This window comes from Trichomycterus rosablanca, chromosome 6, assembly GCF_030014385.1.
Source record: "Trichomycterus rosablanca isolate fTriRos1 chromosome 6, fTriRos1.hap1, whole genome shotgun sequence".
In the NCBI taxonomy this organism is placed as follows: domain Eukaryota; kingdom Metazoa; phylum Chordata; class Actinopteri; order Siluriformes; family Trichomycteridae; genus Trichomycterus; species Trichomycterus rosablanca.
In genome coordinates this window covers 4325247-4351216 of record NC_085993.1, presented here as the reverse complement: position 1 = coordinate 4351216, position 25970 = coordinate 4325247, and the positions used below count along the sequence as shown (strand labels likewise).

Genomic DNA, 25970 nt, shown 5'->3' with positions numbered 1-25970 from the left:
GCAGCCTTGTCAGAGTAGGGATACTTGGGTAAAAATAAGCTGTATTTAAATAATCTTGTTTGGGTTGTATCTACTCCTTGGCTGATGTGTTAAACTCAAAAATATTGGTAGATGACTCTGTGGTTTTAAGAAAACAGCTTTTCTAGCCACTCAGGTGGCGCAGCGGTAAAAAGTACGCTAGCTCACCAGAGTTGGGGTTCCAGATACATTTCCGACTGGGTTGGGCGGCAGTATGAACAACGTTTGGCTGTTGCTCAGGGTTAGGGGTAGGAAGTCGGAGCATTGGTCCTCATAACTGGTACAACTGCGGCCCCTGCTGGCTGACTGATGGCGCCTGGAATAACATTGAGGGGGGTGTGGCCCTCCGTGCGCAGTGTCTCTCGTTGTATGAACTCGGCTCGTGCAGGTGAAAAATGCAGGCTGTACTGATTGCGTACCGGAGGGGGCGCAAGTCAGTTGAGAGGCGTCCTCAGTCAGCGGTGAAGGGTCGAATCAGTATAGAGGACGCAATCAGGGTAATTGGACACGACTAGATTAGGGGAGAAAAATTGGGGGAAAAAAGTGGGAAAAAAATTGATAATTAAAAAAAGAAAAGAAAAAAAAGAAAAAAAAGAAAACAGCTTTTCTAATCTTTATGTCAACTTAAAAGTATCATATTTGTGATCATCTCAACTGTTTGGTAGAGGCTCATTAAAACACTGTGTGCACTATTAAAGAAATATGAATTGTTAGTTGCTGGTTTTTAAACATAATTTTTTTTGGTGAGACCATTAACGGGTTAAGAAGAAGAAAACAGACACGAAACATAAAAACAAGCAGAACAAAGAAGCTTTGGCCCAAACATCAGGGAAAGAAATAATAAGTAGATATAAATAATTTAGAAGTGAAATGATGTGGTTATTGGGTTACGCTGTGAGCAGTACACAGCTGAGAAACCTCCTGACAGCCTGACATTTAACAGCCCAATTTTCATTCACTCTTTTTTTATTTTTGGAGTGGGAGCACAGACAGGTACAGCTGATAAGGCGCCGCTGTGTCTTGTTTATCAGACTCGCGCCTTTTTCTCTCTCCGCGCTTCTGCTTCCCCTCGGGGCGCGAAAAGTCCCTGTAATTTAACCTGCTTTTCACACGGAGTAAACACGCCGATTCAAGATTCAGAGTCTCCTCTCAGAAACGGAACCCGGCTTTAATCTGCCGCGGCGCTCCGAAACCTGATTCGCTATAATTAAACAGGAGCGGAAACTACCAAAAAAATATGCACGGATGAGCCAAAACCTACTTAATATGCCGGTTCAACAGCTCTGACTAATGGCAAGTTCACACTACTCGACTTTCAAGTCTTCAGATGGCTGTACAGTTCACACTCAACGACTGGATCTCTTGCATTTGAGAGTCTTTTCAATTGTTCACACACTACACGCTCCACCATCAGGAGGAATCGCAGGCGAGTCTGTCTGGTCTCCCAAACTACGTTTTGTCACGAAAATAAACGCAAGAAGTGACGAGGGGTTTAATGATACCACGTCCAAAAATGCACGTCAGCAAGTAGCGAGCGATCGAAGTTGTTTGTGCGCTGATGTGCAGCGTAAAATCAAGTAGGAAAAATAAATGAATCTGAGTGGATTTGGCAACACGACCAGGAGACGATCTGTTCTGTAGTGAGCTGGAGGTTAATAAATATTTTTTGCAATGCAGCCTGGGTATTATGCTTTGGCGTGGACGATAAGATCACAAAATACAGTAAAGCTTGTGTGTGCTGATGTATTCTGATATAAACCATATTATGCCCCTGTCCCATGTTTTTACACTTTTCCCTGGGTTTCCCCTCACCCCGTATCTTGTGTTCTCATTGGCTACAGTTCGACACCGCACTCATCGCCAGTTGCCCTAATGATTCAGATATTTAACATGCCGCTGTAATAGAGTTGTTAAACAGTTCACTCATAGGGATTGAGAGCAGTGGCGTAACTAGGAGCCTCATGCTCAACTTCATACAAAAAGGACTCAAACCGCTCCACCTGGGAATCGAACCCAGGACCTTCTTTCTGTGAGGCATCTCAAACCGCTCAGGTGTCCGTATACTTTTGCCCAGGTAGTGCACATTGAATCAGATGAAACTGGGTGCCTTAACCCTCTTTATTGAAGCCTGAACCGCTGATTTATGGCTCTGGAGGCCGGCGCATTTAATGCCGGGGAATTTTCCTGCGGTTTGAAAAGCAACTGCTCATTAATCACGAAGCCTCGTCTGGTGCAGAGTTCCTGAGCGCCGGAACTTTTAAAGCCAGGACGCCGGAGCCCGTGATGCAGAAAATATGGCGATAAATGGACGCAGGGGTTTTTTGGGGGGGCGGGGGGCGTTCCCTCTGGGTTTTAGGTTCCGTGGTTGTAATTACCACTGCGCCGTTCCGTACGGGCCGGCCGGAGGAGCGCGGTAATGTGCTTCCGGATGGGCCGGCGATATGGAAGTGCTGGCCGAGCTCCAGAGGAACCCGCGGGGGAAAAAAAGAGGTGGATCAGGTCCTGAATCGCATCGGTTCCTCTGGAGCTCCCCCACCTCTCTTTCTCTTTATGTTTACTACAGACAACAACAGCCGCTCTTCTAATAAGGCTTCTCACAAGACTTGGAAGTATGTCTGTTAGAATTTGTACCCATTCATTCAAAAGAGCATTTGTATAGCTGGGCACTGATGTTCCAGGTCATTCCAGAGCTGTTCAGTGAGGTCAGAGATCAGGGCTCTGAATAGGCAGTATGGCTCCGCCCCCTGGCAGGAGAAAAGAAGCGGTCGGCGGCTACGTGCGTGTGTCGGAGGGGCACGTGACAGCCTCGTCCCTCCTCGATCAGGGAATCTAATCGTATTCAACCAATTTCTGCACCATTAGACACACCAAACACTTACCTGGCGCTTTATTAGGAACACCTATCTGGTATGTACGTTCATTTTTTATTTTATTAATCCCCCCCACCCACCACCGTTCTTTTTAATGGAAAGATACCCCTATAGGACCCCTGTTAATATAGTAATGGCACGGTAGTGTGTGTTGTTCTGGAATTGGTGTATAAGGTGCAGCAGTGTTGTTGGGATTTTACATTTACATTCGCAGCATTTACATTTTCAGCATTTAGCAGACGCTTTCATCCAAAGCCACTTACATTACTGTGACTGTATACAGTTTAAGCAATTGAGGGTTAAGGGTCTTGCTCAAGGGCCCAACAGCAGCAACCTGGCAGTGGTGGGGCTTGAACCAGCAACCTTCTGGTTACTAGTCCAGTACCTTAACCATTAGGCTACAATGTCCTATTTAGTGGACGCTTTTATTCAATGTACACAGTACACAGTCTAAGCAATTGAGTATTAGGGGCCTTGCTCAAGGGCCCAATGGTGACAAGCTGGCAGTGGTGGGGCTTGAACCAGTGATCTTCTGATTACTAGTCCAGTATCTTAACCAACAGCGTATATAAAGCCAAAGCTTATTTAACTGTTCTACTACAACCAGCGCTAACAGGGTATGTGTTCCTAATAAAGAGGCCAGGAAGCTTAAACATGATTTAAAAATCCCAACAACACTGCTGCACCTGCTGCGCTTATACTAGTACAAAACACACTATCATGTAATTTAATGTTAGAGTCAGAGCAGTGCTGTGAGTGATCCACCACCCAAACATCACTTGGTCAGTTGAGGGTCCCTTTCTATTAATAAATGGGGTACAGGGACCTGGACCGGGGGGGGGGGGGGGGGGGGGGGGGGTTCTGATAAATCCAAAAACGTCTCAGTGTCTTAGCGTGCTAGCCTGCTCATCCAGAGCCCTAAAGGCTTCTAAAAATGTCTACTTCCATGCATGCCGTGTATTTAAATTTTTTTATCCGCTCCGACAGTTCGGCGAGTCCCACCACGGTTCTCCATCCCCCCCACCAACCACGAGGTGATGCCCGGCGGCAGCATCAACCTCACCTGTGTGGCCGTGGGCGCCCCCATGCCCTACGTCAAGTGGATGAAGGGTGAGACGGAGCTGACCAAAGAGGAGGAGATGCCCATCGGGCGCAACGTGCTGGAGCTCACCAACATCCGCCAGTCTGCCAACTACACCTGCATGGCCATGTCGTCGTTGGGCATGATCGAGACCACCGCGCAGATCCTCGTTAAAGGTGCGTACAGATACGGCTGCTCACTTTTGGGTTTGATATTTAACATACGTAGTGGAGGGACAGTGGTGGCCTAGTGGGTAGAGCGGAGAGTTTGAATCGACCAGCCATAACATTAAAACCACCTCCTTGTTTCTACACTCACTGTCCATTTTATCAGCTCCACTTACCATATAGAAGCACTTTGTAGTTCTACAATTACTGACTGTAGTCCATCTGTTTCTCTGCATACTTTGTTAGCCCTCTTTTATGCTGTTCTTCAATGGTCAGGACTCTCCCAGGACCACCACAGAGCAGGTATTATTTAGGTGATGGATCATTCTCAGCACTGCAGTGACACTGACATGGTGGTGGTGTGTTAGTGTGTGTCGTGGTACGAGTGGATCAGACACAGCAGCGCTGATGGGGGTTTTAAATACGGTGTCCACTCACTGTCCACTCTATTAGACACTCATACCTAGTTGGTCCACCTTGTAGATGTAAAGTCAGAGACGATCGCTCATCTATTGCTGCTGTTTGAGTCGGTCATCTTCTAGACCTTCATCAGTGGTCACAGGATGCTGTTGGCTGGATATTTTTGGTTGGTGGACTATTCTCAGTCCAGCAGTGACAGTGAGGTGTTTAAGAACTCCAGCAGCGCTGCTGTGTCTGATCCACTCATACCAGCACAACACACACTAACACACCACCACCATGTCAGTGTCACTGCAGTGCTGAGAATGATCCACCACCTAAATAATACCTGCTCTGTGGTGTACAGCATAAAAGGTATGTAGAGAAACAGATGGACTACAGTCAGTAATTGTAGAACTACAAAGTGCTTCTATATGGTAAGTGGAGCTGATAAAATGGACAGTGAGTGTAGAAACAAGGAGATGGTCTTAATGTTATGCCTAATCGGTATATATACTGTATATATATATATATATATATATATATACAGTATATATGATTAATGAAGGCGTTCTTCTTGTACACTATATGGCCAAAAGCATGTGAACAGTTTGGGGAAGGTCCTTGCCTTGTCCAGTCATGAGGTCCATTAAGACATGGATTAAGGAGCTCGAACCTCAACCTGTAAGAACACTACTGGTATGAATTGGAAAATCGATTGTGAGCCAGGTCTTCTTTTTCAACATCAGTGGCTAAGCTTGGAAATTCTCTTTTGACTGTATAGGCACAAATTCACACACTTTTGTGAATAACTTGTCTGAAAGATGTCCAAATACCTTAGTCCACATACTTTTGGCCATATAGTATAATATTTTATTAATGCTCCTTATATTAGCATTTGCTTCATAGTTGTTACATTTCTCGTACACACAATGACATTGTTGGGCAGCCTGGTGGCACAGCTGGCAAAGTGAGTGCCACACAGTGACACCTGAGTCCCTGGGTTTGATCCTCACCTCCCTGTCTGTTTTACACAGTTTTAGGTTTTCCCTGTGTCTACGTGGACATCCTGTATGTCTTCTAGTTTTTACTCATCTCTCAGACACATGCAGAAGGTGGATTTGCTGCTTTTAATTGGTAAAGATTCATCAGTTCAAGTTTTTAATATTAAACACAGGCATGGACAGTTTTGTATCTCTGATTCACCTCACTTGCACGTCTTTGTACTGTGGGAGGAAACCGGAGCACCCGGAGGAAACCCACATAGACGGGGAGAACATGCAAACTCCACACAGAAAGGACCCAGACCGCTCCAACTGGGAATCGAACCCAGGACCTTCTTGCTGACGTCTGATGAACCACAGAAAGACGGCGTCCGATCGTCTCTAAAAGCTCCGATGTCGTTCTCGCCGCCCGTATCCGCCAAACTGCAGAAATGTCGTGTTAATAATGAAGACCGTACGATTTCCGCCGCCTCCCACCACGCCGCGCGTGCCGTTGCCTCATCAATCTTTCATCAGAACTGAAGAGTGATGAAGATGATTCACATCTGATGAATAACTTTTGATTCTTCTGCTCTCTTCTCTCGGCTCCTCCTCCCACCATCAGAACGTCCATGCCTTAATCAGAACAGGATCGGGATCAGGAATGGCGTTCATCGAGCCATGATGCTAGCTTAGGTTAGCGCCGGAGGTTTGAACCTCGTCTCTGAGGGTCCAGAGAAACGGGAGACGACATAAACTAAATGGACACATTTATTAGGACGCCAATTCTAATGATTGCGTTCATGTGTTTCAGCCACAGCAGTTAATAACAGGTGTAATAAATCAGTTATATATAAGGAGATTATATTCTTTCAATGCTGCAGCAACAGTTTAGGGAAGGGCCTGCTCAGCGGCCTGACCTCACCCTCACTAAACAGCTTTGCCGGAACATCAACTGAGGCTTTTTTGAGTAGCATCAGAGCCCAGCTGTACAAATGCTCTTCTGACTGAATGGGCACAAATTCCCACAGACATACTTCCAAGTCTGGTGAGAAGCCTTCTCAGAATCCCAGGCGGTGCTACCGACCAATCAGACATCAACATAAAGACATGATTGGCTGTGTGTTTGTGTTGTGTCGGCGTGATGGATTGGGGTCCTGGACCAACTACAACCCTGACCAGGATATAGCAGTGGTAAAACTGCACTTCAATCAGCCAGCAGGAGTCGCTGTTGCATTGACGGTGAGAGAGAAGTCTGTTCGACCTTCCCTCCCACAGACACGTCCACTTACGTCCAGCCAGGCTGGTAGCAGAGAAGAGCTCGAATGGTACTTCTATGCAGTGATAGTTGTAGCCTAGCGGTTAAGGTACTGGACTAGTAAGCAGAAGGTTGCTGGTTCAAACCCCACCGCTGCCAGGTTGCCGTTGTTGGGCCCTTGAGCAAGACCCTTAACCCTTAATTGCTTAGACTGTATACTGTCACAGTACTGTAAGTCGCTGTGGATAAAAGCGTCTACTAAATGCTAAAAATGTAGATGAAAATGATAGTCTAGCGTAGCTTGTGCTTTGCCACAGCGTTTTGCTAAACAGAACCTTAGCATTACGTATCGTTAGCTAGCCTTGCCATTCATTCAAAAAGACGCCGGGTCTAAACTGAGTGACAAGGTTTCAGCGTTGAACAATGCTGTGTGCTGACCGGGAGTCCCAAAGTAGCTTATGTTTAGCTAGGCATTATTTAGCCGAGTGCTAATCCATTTAGCGCGTGGTTTCTGCGTGCACTGCGCTCTATTATGTTCTCCTCATTCACCTCCTACAGGCATCCGGGGAGGGAAAATTGGTCCCTGTGCATTTCTCAATAGCAGAAGCGAAAACTAAAGCTCTATGAAGCAGTCTAAACGTGGCCATTTCAGCATTTTTCTCCACGCCGCCACGCCGTTAGCTCACACATCCATTCAGCGCTCTGACAGCAGCACAACGACGTGCAGCGTGGAAAGAAACGAGCCTCGGCTTTTCAGCCTTTCAGTCATTTTTCAGCCGAGATTTCTCTACAATGCAGCTCGCTCACGGATCCCGAGAAGCCGCCGGCGACATCCCATTACGGCCGGCCGGAGTAACGATAATGGTAGTGTTTACCACGCCGGTAATTTAGCGCAGTGCATCTGCATTCAGTGTTAAATACATACGAGTCGAATGGAGACATGTTTACACTTTAGGGTTGTCAGATTTTGAGTGTGACGGAAGATTTTATCGATTCAACGCTAGTCTTTTTGTCTACTCATCCATTCTGGAGGGTGTCTGTGGAAATTGGTGCCCATTTCCTCAAAAGAGCGTCAGTGAGGTCAAACCCACTTGCTTTGTGCAATAGGACACAGCCTGACGGGAACAGAAAAGAGGCCATTCCCAAACTGTTGCCACAAAACAGGACAGTGGCAACTCAGTGGTTAAGGTACTGGACTTATGATCAGAAGGTCGCTGGTTCAAGCCAGACCACTATAGAGTTTCCACTGTTGGGCCCCTGAGCAAGGCTTTTAACACTAGGTTTTTTTTCCCATAGAATTACTTTCACACACTGTTGGTAGGGTGTGTGGCTCAGAACACTTCATAATTTTGAGGGTGTCCACATACTTTTGGCCATATAGTGTGTATAAAGTGGCACTTAAAAATACTAATATTGTACTAGATAACACATTTATAAATTAATTAATGAGGAGTAATATAAATGGATTCATATAGAAAGTGACTCGTGTATAGTTATGTGTATATAAAGTAACATATATAAACAGTGATTCAAATAAAATGACTCCCATATAAAATGACTCATATGTAAAATGATTCAAATAGAACATGAATCACGTTTAGTTATGCATATATGAAGTAACATATAAAAGGTGATTCAAATGAAATGAGTCCTATATAAAATGACTCATATGTAAAGTCATTAAAATAAAAAGTGACTCTTGTAGAGTTATGTGTATATGAAGCAATGTAGAAAAATTTATTTATAAAAATGACACGTATATATAAATGACACATTCAAAGTGACTCATATGTAAGGTGATTCAAATAAAAGTGACTCACCCACAGTTACGTGTATGTGAAGCAATGAATAGAAAAGTGACTTAAACAAAATGGCTCGTATATAATGACTCATATGTAAAGTGATTGAAATAAAAAATCAATCGTTATGCATATTTGAAGTAACGTATAAAAGGTGATTCAAATAAAAGTGACTCATCTATGTGTATATGAAGTAACATAAAAAGTGATTTAAATGAAATGACATATATAAAATGGTCATATGTAAAGTGATTCAAATAGAGAATGACTCTCGTATAGTTATGTCTGTATGAAGTAACATAAAAAGTGATTCAAATAAAATTACCTGTGTATACATAAATGACTCATTTAAAATGACTCATGTTAGGTGATTCAAATAAAAGTGACTCTCCTGTAGTTATGTGTATATGAAGTAACATTTATTAAAAGTGATTCAAATAAAATAACATATATAAAATGACTCATATGTAAGGTGATTCAAACATAAAATGACTCACATATAGTTGCATATATAAAGTAACATATAAAAGGTGATTTAAATGAAATGACTAAAATATAAAATTCTCATTTAAAATGACTCATATGTAGGGTGATTCGAAATACAGTGACTTATCTATGTGTACATGAAGTAACATACTGTATATAATAAGTGATTCAAATAAATCACTTATTGATGATTCTTTTGCAGAATCATAAGTCCTATATAAAATGACTCACATGTAAGGTGATTCAAATTGAAAATGACTCGTGTAAAAATATATATAAATGACTCATTTGAAATGACTCATATGTATGGTGATTCAAATAAAAGTGACTCACCTACAGTTATGTATATGTGAGGCAGAGATGTTCACAGATCACAAAATACAAGTCCGAGTCAAGTCACGAGTCTTTAGGCTAAAGTCCGAATCAAGTCACGAGTCAATATAATCTACACAAAACATCTATTGGAAATGTAGCGTAGAAATAAACAAATAATCTGTAAGTTCATATAAAAACAACAACAGACTAGCGAGTGTATTTAGCCGTTTTACTTCTTGCCTTTACTTTCCTAGTCATTGTGCAAATGAATGTAATTTCCGTAACAAGAAGGTGCCAGTTAAAAGCTTCAACTGATACGTTCTTACCTACAGTTACGTATGTGTATGTAAAGCAATGAATAGAAAAACTGATTCACATGAAATTACTCGTATGTAAAATAACTTACATAAAATAACTCATATGTAAAGTGATTCAAATTTAAATATAGAATACTCAAATGTTAAATATTCATATGTAAAGTGATTTTTATATAAAGTAACTTGCATATACTGTATGCATATGTATATAAAGTCACATGTAGAAAAAGTGATTTATGTAAAATGGCTCATAGAGCGACAAATATTTGAGTCATATAAAATGACCCGTGAATGATTCTTATAAGTAGCTATGATTAATTAATCTGAAGGCGAATTCATAAAAAAAACACCTTTATGAAGTGACTCATGAAATAATTCAATATAATGTAAACGTGTGTGTGGGTGTGTGTTTCAGCCCTCCCTCGACCTCCCACCTCTTTGCTGGTGACTGAAACTACAGCGACCAGCGTGACCTTGACGTGGGACTCCGGGAACCCTGAGCCCGTCTCTTACTACGTCATCCAGTACCGAGCCAAGCACTCTGATAACGGCTTCCAGGAAGTGGACGGCGTGGCGTCGACGCGCTACAGCATCGGTGGCTTGAGTCCGTTCTCGCCGTACGAGTTCCGTGTCATGGCGGTGAACAACGTGGGCCGGGGCATTCCCAGCACATCCGTGGAAACACGGACGGGCGAACAGGCTCCGTCGTCGGCCCCGCTGCGTGTACGAGCGAGGATGCTGAGCTCGAGCACGGCGCTGGTGCAGTGGGAACCTCCTGAGGAACCCAACGGCCTGATCACGGGTTTCAGAGTGTACTACACACACGACCAGTACTCAAACGCCCCTCTCAGCGCCTGGAACAGGCACAACACGGCCGACGCCGCGGGGCTGGCCACCATCTCGGGTTTGGTGCCCGGCGCCACCTACAGTCTGCGTGTGCTGGCGTTTACGGCAGTGGGAGACGGACCACCATCGAGCATACTGCAGATTAAAACACTCCAAGGAGGTGAGTTTGAATCTCAGCTCTGCTACCGGCAGGCTGGGCGCCTATTTGGTCAATGATTGGCTCATTCGTAGGTTGGATGCCGGAGAGGATTCCTTATAATTCATGCAATCACGACCTCATAACTGCTGGCTGATTGATGGTGCCTGCACATCTGCACATAGACGGGGGATAATAGAGATCAGTGTGTGACTCTCTGTGTACTGCACAAGTGTCGGAGGGGGTGTGTGATAGTCACGACTCTCCTCGGTCAGTGATGGAGGTCAGCAGCAGTAGAGAAGACATGCAGAAAAGAAATCCACAAAGTTGAATCAGTTCATCTGGACACAAGTTTGTTGTAGAGAATTATTACACCTGTTAGTTCTCTACAACAAACTTGTGTCCAGATGAACTGATTCAACTTTGTGGATTTGTGTACCTGGATTATTGAGCATGCATCAACAGACAGAAAAGAAATCATTTAAAACACTAGATATGCAGTACCACACACAGACGAGCCAAAACATTAGGACCACTCTCACTCTCATGGTTTATTTATTATTTATTTATTTTATTTTATTTTTGTACAGTTCCATCACAGCCGAGTGATTTCGATGCCGAGGCTGAACTAGACACTCGCATCATGTTGCGCTGGCTCTGGCCTGTTCAGGACCAAATCATCAAATACGAGCTCACCTACTGGGAGGCTGACTCTGGACAGAAGGTACACACACACACACACACACACACACACACGTCACTATTAAAAATGTCTTTCAAATAAAAAGTGATTCAAATAAAAAGTGACTCTTGTAGAGTTATGTGTAAAGTTGGAACATGTCATTTCTTTTATATATAACTGATTTATTACACCTGTTAGTGATTGTTCTGGCTGAAACACATGGATTCAAAAATTAGAAGAGGTGCCCCAAAACTTGTGTATGTAAGTGCCTGAATGGACCCTTTTAGTACCTGGATGGTTCCATTAGGAGTTTATATTTCATAGCTTTAGTTTGTCCTGTCTTTTCACATGTCACTGCTGTACATATCCTACATGAAACAAGATTCAAACCTACGTATGGTACATAAGCCGTACCCTTATGGATCCCTCCCTAGTGACAAGACACAATAGATGGATGGATGGATGGATGGATAGGTAGGTAGGTAGGTAGGTAGACAGACAGACAGACAGACAGACAGACAGACAGATAGGTAGTTTGACAGACAGACAGATAGGTATGTAGATAGATAGATAGATAGATAGATAGATAGATAGATAGATAGATAGACAGACAGACAGACAGACAGACAGACAGACAGACAGACAGACAGACAGACAGACAGATAGATAGATAGATTCACAGTATACAAACAAGTACATGCATAATAACACACACTATCACAACAGTGCCTGTAGGTACATATTGAGATGTGATTTTGTACAAATTAATAAGTGGTGTACAGGTGCATGTGTGTTTGTGTTTGTCAGTGCATGTGCACACATACACACACATTGTAGGATTTGCTTTTCTGAGAGTGTAAAAACAATCAATACAATCGATCATTATCTGATAATAATATCAAATCTTTTGATCTTTGGCAGAATCATGTGACGTTTGATCCATCTGGTTCATACGCTGTGGAAGGTCTGAAGCCGGACACGCTGTATAAATTCACACTGGCTGCTCGATCTGAAATGGGTTTAGGATTGTACACGCAACCCATCGAGGCTCGTACTGCCCAGTCCAGTAAGTATTGGAAACTACAACACGCACACACACACACACACACACACACTATCTCCACCTTGTACCGCCCAGTCCAGTGAGTATTGGAACCTACCACACGCACATACAAACACACACACACACACACACACACATCATCTCCACACACACATACACACACCATCTCCAAACACACACACAATATCTCCAAACACAAACACACACACAAACACAATATCTCCACACACCATCTCCAAACTCACACACACACCATCTCCAAACTCACACACACACCATCTCCAAACTCACACACACCATCTCCACACACACACACACACTCACTAATATTTTATAGATTTTTGATAATAATTATTATATTTATTATTATTATTTTTGTGTATTGATTATTTTTTTGTTATTTGCTTAGTATTTATATATTTATATAGTATTTATATATTTATATAGTATTTATATATTTTCATACATGTTAGTAAAATATTATTATTAATTAACATTATTATTATTTAAATGATCAGTACCAGCGATTTTATTTCTTTTTTTGTTGGATTATATATTATTTTTTAATATTTGATTTGCGTTTTGTTTCGGTTCAGTGATCAGTACTGAAAAGCAGACGACAGATTCTGAGGTTTTTATCGTCACTACGTAGCCGCTCGCATTTTAATCTTTGCTATTTTAGACTCGTTATTGTTCCATGTCTATTGATTGTGTGTGTGTGTGTGTGTGTGTGTATGGGTGTGTGTGTGTGTGTGTGTGTGTGTGTGTGTGTGTGTGTGTGTGTTAAATCAGTAACGTCAGAGTGACGCAGACCGGCCGGTCTAATCTCACTTCTCTGAACCGCCATCACTCACTGTGAAGTGTTTATGACATAAAATCACACGCCATCAGCCGAGAGAGAGAGAGAGAGAGAGAGAGAGAGAATGAAAATGTACCTTTTCCTGCTTTCTCTCTCTCTCTCTCTCTCTCTCTCTCTCTCTCTCTCTCTCTCTCTCTCTCTCTCTCTCTCAGGGTTCCTTTTATCTGGTTTAGCATTTCTTTTTATTCTTATTCATTTCCTTTACAAGCTACAGGAGGAAAGGCTCTTCCCCTCTGGGAGATTCAGTTTCCAATGTTCTCATTCCACCATACTTTGCAGCACCACCTGTGATGGCTGACTGTAGTTTGTCTACGTCATCTAACAAACTTACATTTAATTATAAAGTGAGAGTCAGCCCACCATTGGAACTGCTCTAGAGTCAGATGACTGTTCTTTACACCACTTTAGACACATTCGATATTGAGCATGTTGATCTTAGAATTGTGTGCTGCTGCACATCTATTTACATTTACATGTTCGTCATTTATTAGACGCTTCTATCCAAAGCGACTTACAGTATGGTGACAGTATAGTGTCTAAGCAATTGAGGGTAAAGGGCCCAAAAGTGGCAACCTGGCAATGGTTGGGCTTGAACCAGCGACCTTTCGATTACTAGTCCGGTACCTAAACCGCTAGTTTATTTGTTGCGATTAGCTTCTCAGTCTGATACTCAGTAATTGACATTGTTTACATACAATATATGGCCGAAAGTATGTGGACACCCCATTCCAAAACCCCTCTTTGCTGCTATAACTCTTCTGGGAAGGCTGGTGAAGTGTCACTCTGGGAATCTGTCCCTTAGTGAGGTCCTTGTGGGACACAGACATTGGGTAAACATGTCTGGCTCACATTTGACATTCTAATTCATTTTAAAAATGTGTAGTGATGAATGAAATTCTCTTTTCACATATACCAGCTCAGTGGAAGCTGGGGTCAGAGCACAGGATCAGCCACTATACAGCACACCTGGAGCAGACAGGGTTAAGGGCCTTGCTCAAGGGCCCAACAGTTGCTGAATGGCAGAGCTTGGATTTGAACTCTCAACCTTTTAATTGATGCTCCAGGCTAAATGCCAGGTTCTGTCCTCCTGTTATGTTCTTCCAGGCATCATCACCTGGTCCTCGGGACTCAGAGGTCAGGCTGCTGTAGATTCGTTTTTAGAAACTGCAAATTAGAAATTGGCTGCTCGTCACCACCATGAGCGATGGAAGAATACAGAAAGCACACAGGTCATTAGATGTGTAAAGGGGAACTGAATACATCAAAGCTGGGAGGGGAAAAAGAAATGCAAAAACTGTTTTGTCTTTGTGAATGAACAGTTCGAGGACAGAACACATACAGGTGATGGACAAAATAATGGAAACCTGTAACACAGTACATTATCAAAGTCCCTTAGTGAGGTCCTTGTGGGACACAGACATTGGGTAAACCCACTACCCACTAAGCTACCACTGTCCTTATCTGGGTGTGGCTAAAATACTTGTTTAATAATTAGTAAGTATTGACCCGCGCATTGGCTCTGTGAGTAGCACTGTCGCCTCACAGCAAGAAGGTCCTGGGTTCGATCCCCAGGCGGGGCGGTCCGGGTCCTTTCTGTGCGGTGTTTGCGTGTTCTCCCCGTGTCTGTGTGGGTTTCCTCCGGGAGCTCCGGTTTCCTCCCACAGTCCAAAAACATGCAGTCAGGTTAATTGGAGACACTGATTTGCCCTATAGGTGAATGTGTGTGTGTGTGTGTGTGTATGTGTGTGTGTATGTCTGTCTGCCCTGCGATGGACCCGTCCAGGGTGTTACTGTGTGCCTTGCACCCATTGAAAAGCTGGGATAGGCTCCAGCGAATTGGATTAGTGGTTAAGAAAGTGAGTAAGTGAGTATTGACCCCACTTGTGCACACAGGTACAGTCTTGCTGGAAGAGGATAGGAACTTCCCTAATGTCTCACAATGCTGAAAGCATAACATTTGATCAAATTGATTTCACTGACAGCATCATCTTTACTTCTGGGTAAAGCAGGACTACTGGGTTAGGAGCAACACTACTAAATAAATAATCTCTGAGGAACATAAGAAACACTTCTGATGATTCACATCCACACCTGAGGTCCATACAGGGTTCATACAGGTGACGTGACCTTTGTGTGTGTTGGTTTGTTGATGCTCCAGGCTAAATGCCAGGTTCTGTCCTCCTGTTATGTTCTTCCAGGCATCATCACCTGGTCCTCGGGACTCAGAGGTCAGGCTGCTGTAGATTCGTTTTTAGAAACTGCAAATTAGAAATTGGCTGCTCGTCACCACCATGAGCGATGGAAGAATACAGAAAGCACACAGGTCATTAGATGTGTAAAGGGGAACTGAATACATCAAAGCTGGGAGGGGAAAAAGAAATGCAAAAACTGTTTCGTCTTTGTGAATGAACAGTTCGAGGACAGAATTAGTCCGTCAGACACATACAGGTGATGGACAAAATAATGGAAACCTGTAACACAGTACATTATCAAAGCAGATGAGCTAATCAGAAGCATATTTGATTATTATGGGATGTTATGGGATGTTTACCTTTATTAGGAAGGAAATCAACCAGTTCTTTGAGGGATGAAGGTGGTGATCTTCTTCACAGGCTGCACTCCAGAACTTTCTGTAAAGCTTCACTAATGTCTCAGTCTAGTGATTGTGGTTAACATAATAAGCAAAATAAATACAGCCGTATGTGTGGAGTGTTATTATTCTGGAATACAGACACATCATACATCAGCTTTGCACCATAGGGTGCACCTGGTCCAAGCACTCGTTGGATAGTCTCTACAGTAAAACTGTCCATAGTATTATTAATCCTTCATCAGACCTATCAGTTGATTGTAGACATTGTGGAGTTAAAGCATGACCAGTTTAAGGCAGAGATGTTCACAGATCACAAAATATGAGTCCTTTACGTAAGCGTTTTATTGACACATCATCTGTGTGACGCAAACTGAATGAATGCAAATAACAGCATTTCTTACTAAAAATTACAATTAGAAGGTCTGATTGGTTTAGAAAGCGCTGTTTCAACCATTAGCGCCAATTCTGTAGGAGCCCCAGTTGTTCCTGTTCAGTGCACTACGTAGGGTATTCCACCATTTTAAGTGAGATTCCAATCCAAAGGTACCGAAAATGTTCAAATAAAGTGAACTTCAAACTGTGTAGGGAGTAGGGAGCGACGCTTCATCACTACGCCGGAAGCTGGCTGGAACATTAACCATTGCATGCGTTGCGGGTTAAGACGGCCGGAGCGTTATTATTAGAGAGCAGAAAATGACACGATCAGAATGATGTCGGGTCGATGTTTTATTTATCTTTAATAAAAACTGGCAGTAATGTGAGAATAACCAGTGAACGTCCAGAAGCGCTGCACAATCCACCACCACCACCGTTAATCACAATCAATAAAACACCACGCGATGACATCACAAAGCGGCTATACGATGATAAAATGAGGTTTATTCCCAGATGACATCACGATATGATAGACGGCTGAGCTTCATTAGATTGTTAGTTCAGAAAGTAAAGAAACGCTCAAATGCTCAAAGAAATTTCGGCAACAAGACGCTGTCATGTACGTGATGACGTCACAGGGCGTCCGAATGAATTCGTTTAACCTGCTTAAGATCCCATAGACAAGATCACGTGATCAGTGTGTAGGGAACACAAGGGCCCTCAGTAGGGGCCATGTGGCTAGGGACTTGTTGTTTATGAGTCATTTTCTTGCGAGTCATGAGTCGAGTCTGAGTCATTTAAAACGAGTCCAAGTCGAGTCTGAAGTCGCTGTGTGTGAGTCGCAGATTTGAGTCCCCATCTCTGGTTTAAGGTCCAGTTTCATGATGAGTCTCAAAAACGTTTCCTAAAAAACATGAGGGACACAACGCAAACCAGAAAGTACAAGAACAGAGTAAACATGGACTGAAAAGAACAGAAAGTTCAGGAATAATTTTCTCTACCTCGCTGCTTCATAAAATTCATTCTTTATCATCCGATCATGTTGTGACAGGGGGCCAGAGCTCTACGGGGTGCCATTGTGCCAGTCAGAAGAAACAAGTAGGATAAAATATTTACGTTGTTTGAGGAACAGCGTGGTGCTTGGTGTGTGGGGTGGGTCGGTTGCGTCTCTCTGACACATTAAGGTTGTTTAATAGTGGCGCAGCGGGATATTCCGCTAGTTCACCAGCGCCGAGTTTCTGAACTCCTCGGTTCAAAACTCGGTGTTGCCTCCGGTCCGCTGGGCGCCATCTAGCGGGCATAATTGGCAGTGCCTGCAGCAGATACTAATTAGCCACCGTATCTGCAGGGTGGGGGCCAGATTATGTGTGGGTGGGTGGGTCTTCATACGTTGTGTAAGGACCCTGATTGGCAGAAGAGACGCCCGTGCAGGATGCCGGGGCGAGAAGAGGAGGGCTGTACACGTGTCGGAAGAGGCGTGTACAGCGACGTGCTCTCCTCGGATGCAATCTGGTATCTCTCAGCAGCGGAAGACAAAATAAAGTGCTCACTCATACCAGCACAACACACACTAACACACCACCACCATGTCAGTGTCACTGCAGTGCTGAGAATGATCCACCACCTAAATAATACCTGCTGTGTGGTGGTCCTGTGGGGGTCCTGACCATTGAAGTACAGGGTGAAAGCAAGCTAAAAAAGTATGCAGAGAAACAGATGGACTACAGTCAGTAATTGGTAATATATGGTAAGTGGAGTTGATAAAATGGACAGTGAGTGTAGAAACAAGGAGGTGGTTTTAATGTTATGGTTGATCGGTGAATGTCCCTTTCTGTACAGCTGGACCTGCTTTGGGTCCATCTGACCTAAATGTACCTGAAGCCAACCACAAAAGCTCTGCCACACCTACACTCATGCAACCATGTTCTACCTCCACGCCCACAGGCCCTTCCGCCCCACCACAGGACGTGAATCTGCTCAGCCTGTCTTCTACCAGCATCAAGGTGAGTTGGGTGGCGCCGCCGGTTGCCAGTCGCCATGGCAACATTGTGCGTTACACCCTAGTCTATCAGGTGCTCTCGGGAGAGGACCCGGAGCGTCACGAGGTGAAGGACATTCCCGCCGATGCCACTAGCTACGTACTGGAGGAACTGGAAAAGTGGACCGAGTACCAGGTCTGGGTCAAAGCCCACACCGATGTCGGAGCAGGTCCGGAGAGCAGCCCCACCAGCATCTGGACCCAGGAAGATGGTACGCTCTCTGAAACAGCTTAAAATCTCTCTTCTTCTTTACTTCTCAAGACCTGTCTGCTTGGAATTCTTTGGAGGATCTTCCAGCTCCAGAGGTTCTTTAGAACTTTATGGATTACTAATGCTGTTTCAAAGCTTCTTCTCACTAAACATGCACGTTCTTCCAACTTTTACCTTCAGTAGCTTTAGTAGTACTTTTAATTCCTCAATAACTGCTTTAAAACATCTACATTTCTTCTAAAGATCTATAAGATGGACAAATACAAACGTTTCCAGTTGCTTCACCTTCAAACTCTTCATTTCTTCAAATGTCGTCTTTCAAAGCTTAATCACGTCTTCAGCTTTTCCAAATCCTGCCTCCACTTGCTTCAGATCTCACTCCAAGTGCTTTAGATCTCCATCTTTACCCACCGTGTCCTTGGAGAACCTTCCTCCCAGACGTCTCCCAACTGCTTTTCAACTCTTTATCTCTTCTAAACATTATTCCAGCTAAATAGAAGCAAATCATTAAATGAATGCAGTTGCTTTAGAACTGCTCAGTGACCCTGGCTGCTTTACTTCTTCTTAAGTCATATTTCTTTTAGTCTCTTCAGGTCACCTGGCACCTGTTCCTGAACACATTCTTGTCCTCTTTTAACCCTTTAGAAACCTCTGAGCTTCCACTTGCTTTTTCAGCTCTCTTCAGACTGATTCCTCAATCAAAAGAACCCAGTGTACCCAGGAAGATGGATTACTAATGCTGTTTCAGAGCTTATTCTCACTGAACATACACGTTCTTCCAACTTTTATCTTAAGTAGCTTTAGTAGTACTTTTAATTCCTCAATAACTGCTTTAAAACATCTACATTTCTACGTTTCCAGTTGCTTCACCTTCAAACTCTTCATTTCTTTAAATGTCGTCTTTCAAAGCTTAATCACGTCTTCAGCTTTTCCAAATCCTGCCTCCACTTGCTTCACTCCAAGTGCTTTAGATCTCACTCCAAGTGCTTTAGATCTCCATCTTAACCCACCGTGTCCTTGGAAAAGCATTCCTCCCAGATGTCTCCCAACTGCTTCTCAACTCTTTATCTCTTCTAAACATTATTCCAGCGAAATAGAAGCAAATAATTAAATGAACGCAGTTGCTTTAGAGCTGCTCAGTGACCCTGGCTGCTTTAAGTCATATTTCTTTTAGTCTCTTCAGGTCAAAGCACTTCAGATCTGTTCACATTTATCTCTTGTACGACTCGTTTCAACCTCTACACCGTCTGTCCACGTTCCTCAGAAACCTGGCACCTGTTCCTGAACACGTTCTTATCCTCTTTTAACCCTTTAGAAACCTCTGAGCTTCCACTTGCTTCTTCAGCTCTCTTCAGATTCCTCAATTAAAAGATTCATCCAAAATGATTCAGTGTGCTGATTCAAAAACTGATTCGGAACGGAATTGACTCACGTACCAAATACCAGCTTCTAATCTCGCTGCAATCTGTGGTGTGTGTCATCTCACAGCAGGAAGGTCCTGGGTTCGATTCCTGGTCCTGGGAGTTGTGGGCCCTTTCTGAGTGAAGTTTGCATGTTCTCCCTGTGTCTGTGTGGGTTTCCTCCGGGTGCTCCGGTTTCCTCCAACAGTCCAAATACATGCAGTCATTCATTCACTGTTTTATCACAGCTGTATCCTATTCAGGGTCACAGTGGGTCCAGTCCACTTGGCAAAAGGTAAGAAACACTGCGGACAGGGTGCCAGTCCATCACAGTGCACACACACACACACACACACACTGCGGACAGGTCACCAGTCCATCACAGGGAAAACACAAACAAACACACACTCATACCCAGAGTGATTTAAGTATCTCCAGTTCACCTGACTGCATGTCTTTGGACTGTGGGAGGAAACCGGAGCTCCCGGAAGAAAACCACACAGACACGAGGAGAACATGCAAACTCCACACAGAAAGGACCACGTCCGCCCCACCTCTGGATCGACAGTGCTACCCACCGAGCCATTGTGCCCCCCCAAAGACAGGCAGGCCAGTTGGAGCTACTAAAATTGCCGTGGGTGTGTGTGTCTGCCTTGTGATAAACTGTGGTATTTCCGCCTAATGATTCAGACCCACTGTGACCCTGACCAGGATCAAGCTTTGGTAAAACAGATGAGTGAATGATTAAATAAAGGAATGTACAAGGTTTGTCGACTTGTCGTCTGCTGGATTGAGGGTAAATTGTTAGTAAATTGGATAGTATTTGTAAATGTAATTTGAATGCAGATTGCGGCCACATCAAAGCACACTTTGCACCGCGCCTTTTTACCCCCTATGTGTGGCATTTTGGGGGGTTGTGGGTGTGTTGATCTGACAGCACTGAGCTATTTAACCTCTTTCACTCTTCTTTCTCCACGTCTATTGACCAGCATTAACTTCTGCACTGCTGCTAATCCACCTTATCAATAACACATTACTATTCATCTCTCAGCCTTCACTGAGCCGTGTGTGTGTATGTGTGTGTGTGTGTGTGTGTGTGTGTGTGTGTGTGTGTGTACGTGTGTGTGTGTGTGTACTGCACATGTACAGTTTTAGGCCAAAAAGTTTGTGGACACCTCACACAAACTATAAACACACAGTACATGTGGAGTTGTCCCCACCCACCATGACCACCTCCTTGTTTCTACACTTACTGTCTATTTAATCAGCTCCACTTACCATATAGAAGCACTTTGTAGTTCTACAATTACTGACTGTAGTCCATCTGTTTATCTGCATGCTTTGTTAGCCCCCTTTCATGCTGTCCTTCAATGGTCAGGACCCCCACAGGACCACCACAGAGCAGGTATTATTTAGGTGGTGGGTCATTCTCAGCACTGCAGTGACACTGACATGGTGGTGGTGTGTTAGTGTGTGTTGTGCTGGTATGAGTGGATCAGACACAGCAGCGCTGCTGGAGTTTTAAACACCTCACTGTCACTGCTGGACTGAGAATCGTCCACCAACCAAAAATATCCAGCCAACAGCGCCCCGTGGGCAACGTCCTGTGACCACTGATGAAGGTCTTGGAGATGACCGACTCAAACAGCAGCAATAGATGAGCGATCGTCTCTGACTTTACATCTACAAGGTGGACCAACTAGGTAGGAGTGTCTAATAGAGTGGACAGTGAGTGGACAAAGTATTTAAAAACTCCAGCAGCGCTGCTGTGCTCATACCAACACAACACACACTAAAACACCACCACCATGTCAGTGTCACTGCAGTGCTGAGAATGATCCACCACCTAAATAATACCTGCTCTGTGGTGGTCCTGTGGGGTTCCTGACCATTGAAGAACAGGGTGAAAGCAGGTTAAAAAGTATGTAGAGAAACAGATGGACTACAGTCAGTAATTGTAGAACTACAAAGTGCTTCTATATGGTAAGTGGAGCTGATAAAATGGACAGTGAGTGTAGAAACAATGAGGTGATTTTAATGTTATGGCTGACATTCGTCTAATCTTCTAAAATAGTGAATATACTAATTACAGAGTGTGTCCACATACCTTGGTCATGCAACATATAGACAGACGTCTATACAGAGTGATGTGAAGAACCGACAGACACATATTTGTGTGTATAACTGTGTGTATAACTGTGTGTGTGTGTGTGTGTGTGTGTGCAGTGCCGGGCGCTCCCCCGCGGAGGGTGGAGGTGGAAGTATTGAACTCGACAGCTCTACGCGTGACCTGGAAGTCTCCACTGGTGCAGAAGCAGCACGGACAGATCCGCGGCTATCAGGTCATCTACTCGCGTGTGGAGAACGACGAACCCCGAGGAACACCTGTCATCCTGGACGTGGCCCGGCCCGAGGCTCAGGTAAACACTACAACTCCCAGCATTCCCGTCAGTTGCAATCTACATTTCTGCGCAGAAGATACTGTTGTATTGCTTAGAACCTCTTTACAAAACATTTGGGATGAATTGGAATGTTGATTGCAGGGCAGGTCTTTGTGACTGGACTCTTAAAAGCTATTTTGACTAAATGGACACCATGTTCCCACAGACACACAGTCCAGAATGTTGTGGAAAGCCATTTACACCTGGTATATGTGGGACTTGAACCAGCGACCTTCTGTTGAGCTACCTCTGCCCTAAATGGAGTGGCGAGTGGTGCCTGTTATAGCTGCAGAGACAACTTTACAGTATATTTATTACAATAGGGTTGGAAATGGATGTACAAGATCATTCTCATGCGTCTATATACTTTTGGTCATTGTATAGAAAAGAACCAACATTACATTACAGCTTCAAAGTTAGTGGTTATGTAAAGCTTGCTTGACTGTGGGCAGTGTTAAACAGGGTTGAGGTCACGGCTCTGTGCAGGCCACTCGAGTTCCGACACACCAAACACACAGTAATGATGATGGTGTTTAATGTGACTAGTGTTTGAGTTGAACCGTGTGTGTGTGTGTGTGTGTGTGTGTGTGTGTGTGTGTGTGTGTGTGTGTGTGTGTGTGATTTGCTCTGAGCTTTCTTCTCCTCTTCTTCATCACCTCCATCCAGAAGTTCATCTCCATGTCATTCTGCTCCTCCACATTCCTCTGTTATCTGCTGTACCTGCCTCTGCACCGGGGTTATCCTAAACACACACACACACACACACACACACACACAGACCTGTACACTCCCACACATGCATACACACACACACACGGACATATATACACACACACTGACATACACACTCACACACATGCCTGTACACCCCCACACATACATACACACACACACAGACACACACCCCACATATATACACACACTGACATACACCTGTACACTCCTACACATACACACACTCTCATACACACACACACGGACATATAAACACACACTGACATACACACTCACACACATGCCTGTACACCCCCACACATACATACACACACAGACACACACCCCACATACATACACACACAGACACACACCCCACATATATACACACGCTGACATATACCTGTACACTCCTACACATACATACATACACACACACACACTCATACACACACACATACCTGTACACCTCCCACACATGCATACACACACACACACACACACACACAGACATATACCTGTCCACCCCCACACATACATACATACATACACACACACACACACACTCATACACACACATACCTGTACACCCCCCACACATACATACACACACAGATACACACCCCACATATATACACACACTCATACACACACCCCATACATACATCACATATATAAACACACATACACACACCCCACATATACACCACACACACACATCTGTACACCCCCACACACAGATACACACCCCACATACACACACACTCATACAGACACCCTATAAACACATACCTGTACACCTCCCACACACACACACACACTGACATATACACTCACACACACACATATACCTGTACACCCCCACATCTCCCCCATACATACATACACACAAACACAAGCCCCACACACTGTGAAGTTGCCACTGTTAGGCCATTGACCCCTAAATCCACCCACAAGTCCTAAAGATTACTAGTCCAGTACCTTAACTCAGCTCAGCTACTTCTGCCCATATCTATTCTGCTGGTGTTTCTCTCGGTACCAGTGGGACTTCACGACTGCTCCCACTTTCCTCCTGTCTGTGTGTGAATTGATGAACTGCAGCTCTGTGATTGTTGTCTGTATTGAAATGCCAAGTGCACTGAGTGACAGAGAGAGAGAGAGAGAGAGAGAGAGAGTTTCCTTTTTTTGACATCTGTATCATCAATCAGTGTGATGAACTGAGTCCTGTTTGTGATACTGAATCATTTTGAGTGTCTGTTTTGGCACATTGGTGTCCTTGCCTGGTGAATCTGAAGTGGTTTTAATCTGGTGTTTCTGAGAGTTGAGAGATAAAGTCTTACCGATCGGGACAAGCCAAGAATTAATTTATTTCAGAGTGTTAAAACATCAAAGACTTCATTACCAGGTGGAACCAAGAGATGAAACATTAGACTTGGACTAAATGGGTGTCTGAACCTGTAGGAGCCTGAAAAAGATTCAAGATTTATTGACAGTACATATAGAAATGAAGCAAGGGTCCTCCAGGACGAGGGTGCAACACAGAACATAAGTGCAATTAGAACCAAAAAATAAAGGAACCTTGTGCACTCTCTAAGAGTTACGTTTATACAAAGGTTTCAATACCAGGTGTAACCGAAAGTCAAAACCTCAAAGTCTGTGATTATTAGAAGATCAGATCTTTAAAAGTTGGAATTTAGAACCATTAAGACTTCAAGAATCTTCAAGACTAGAGGAAGTACCTTCATAACTGGGACAACACAAGAGTCAGAACATACAAGGCTAGAACTGTCTAGGAGTAAGAGCCTTAAAAACTTTAGTAACCAAGAAGCAGAACCATCAAGACTAGAGGACTAACCAAGAGAACCAACATTTTTAAATTGAGACTAATCAGGAGTCGGAACCTGCAGGGCTGGGAGTATTAAAGAATTAGAGTCTTAAATTCTGGGATTAACTATGATCTTGATAGACTGGGGCTCTCCAGACATTAGAACAACAAGGATCTGGACTACCAGAGTAGGCTCAAAGCTAGGAGTCTTTATGAGCCTTGATGCTAGAGCCAAAATCTGCAGGACTGAATAATCTGGAGTCAGAACCTGCAAGAATATGATTAAACAATGTGGAGTTTGGTGGTCAGTCATAGGTGAGACCACCCAACAGTCACAAAGTCCAAGACAGAACCAGGACTAACCAGGAGCCAAAAGTAATAAGCTGCAGGAGAGGAGCTAATCAAATGTTGGACTAACCAAGGGTTACAACCTTTAAAGTGGGATAAACCAAGATTTAAGATTTTTTTTATTTGTTCAAGATTTAAAGCTCTAAATACCATGAACAACCAATGGCCTTAATCTATAGACTAGGACTGAAGAAAAGGCTGGGACTGATTAATAATGGACTGAAGAATAAGAACCAGGATTAACAAGTCAGAACCTCAAGACTGGGACTAACAAAGAGGCAATGCCTTTAAAACAAGCCAATCAACAGTGATTTAAGACTGGGAGTAGCAATGAGTCGGAGCTGGTGTGACTGGTGTGGTACAACTCCATCAGAAGCAGTTCTTTATCTATCAGGGAAATAAAGACCACACCCACAATTTTTTTTAAATTGATTAATTCTGCCAAGGTTTGGGAATTTTCAGGGTTGATACAGATCCAGATGGACATCAAACTTGACATTTACAAAATTATAAATAAATTCAGTCAGCAAAAAAACGTTACCACCGTGTTTCATCACCTTTCTTTTAACAGCATTATGTAATGGTTTGTAAACTAAGGACTCCAGTTACTGCATTTATCAGAGGCCTTGATCCAAATCGACTCACAAATGCAACCAGTTAAAGTGGGAGCATGTCAGGGTCCCAACACAGTGAGAAAATCTTTAATCTTTAATCTTTAATCTTTAAAACAGGTTAGCATCGAGGTT

General features: G+C 43.6%; 1 protein-coding gene across 10 annotated transcripts in view; it reads left to right on the top strand.

The window, feature by feature from the left end:
* Positions 1 to 25970, top strand: part of ptprfa (protein tyrosine phosphatase receptor type Fa) — a 266847-nt gene that overhangs the window by 164481 nt on the left and 76396 nt on the right. For 7 of the 10 annotated variants that reach the window (XM_062997299.1, XM_062997297.1, XM_062997298.1 and 4 more), the window contains 6 exons: positions 3876 to 4145; positions 10109 to 10699; positions 11266 to 11399; positions 12279 to 12423; positions 18192 to 18497; positions 22123 to 22316. In XM_062997299.1, the coding sequence (XP_062853369.1) occupies positions 3876 to 4145; positions 10109 to 10699; positions 11266 to 11399; positions 12279 to 12423; positions 18192 to 18497; positions 22123 to 22316 (1640 nt within the window). The remainder of the gene's footprint in view (positions 1 to 3875; positions 4146 to 10108; positions 10700 to 11265; positions 11400 to 12278; positions 12424 to 18191; positions 18498 to 22122; positions 22317 to 25970) is intronic. The other 3 variants (XM_062997303.1, XM_062997302.1, XM_062997301.1) reach the window with 1 other exon arrangement.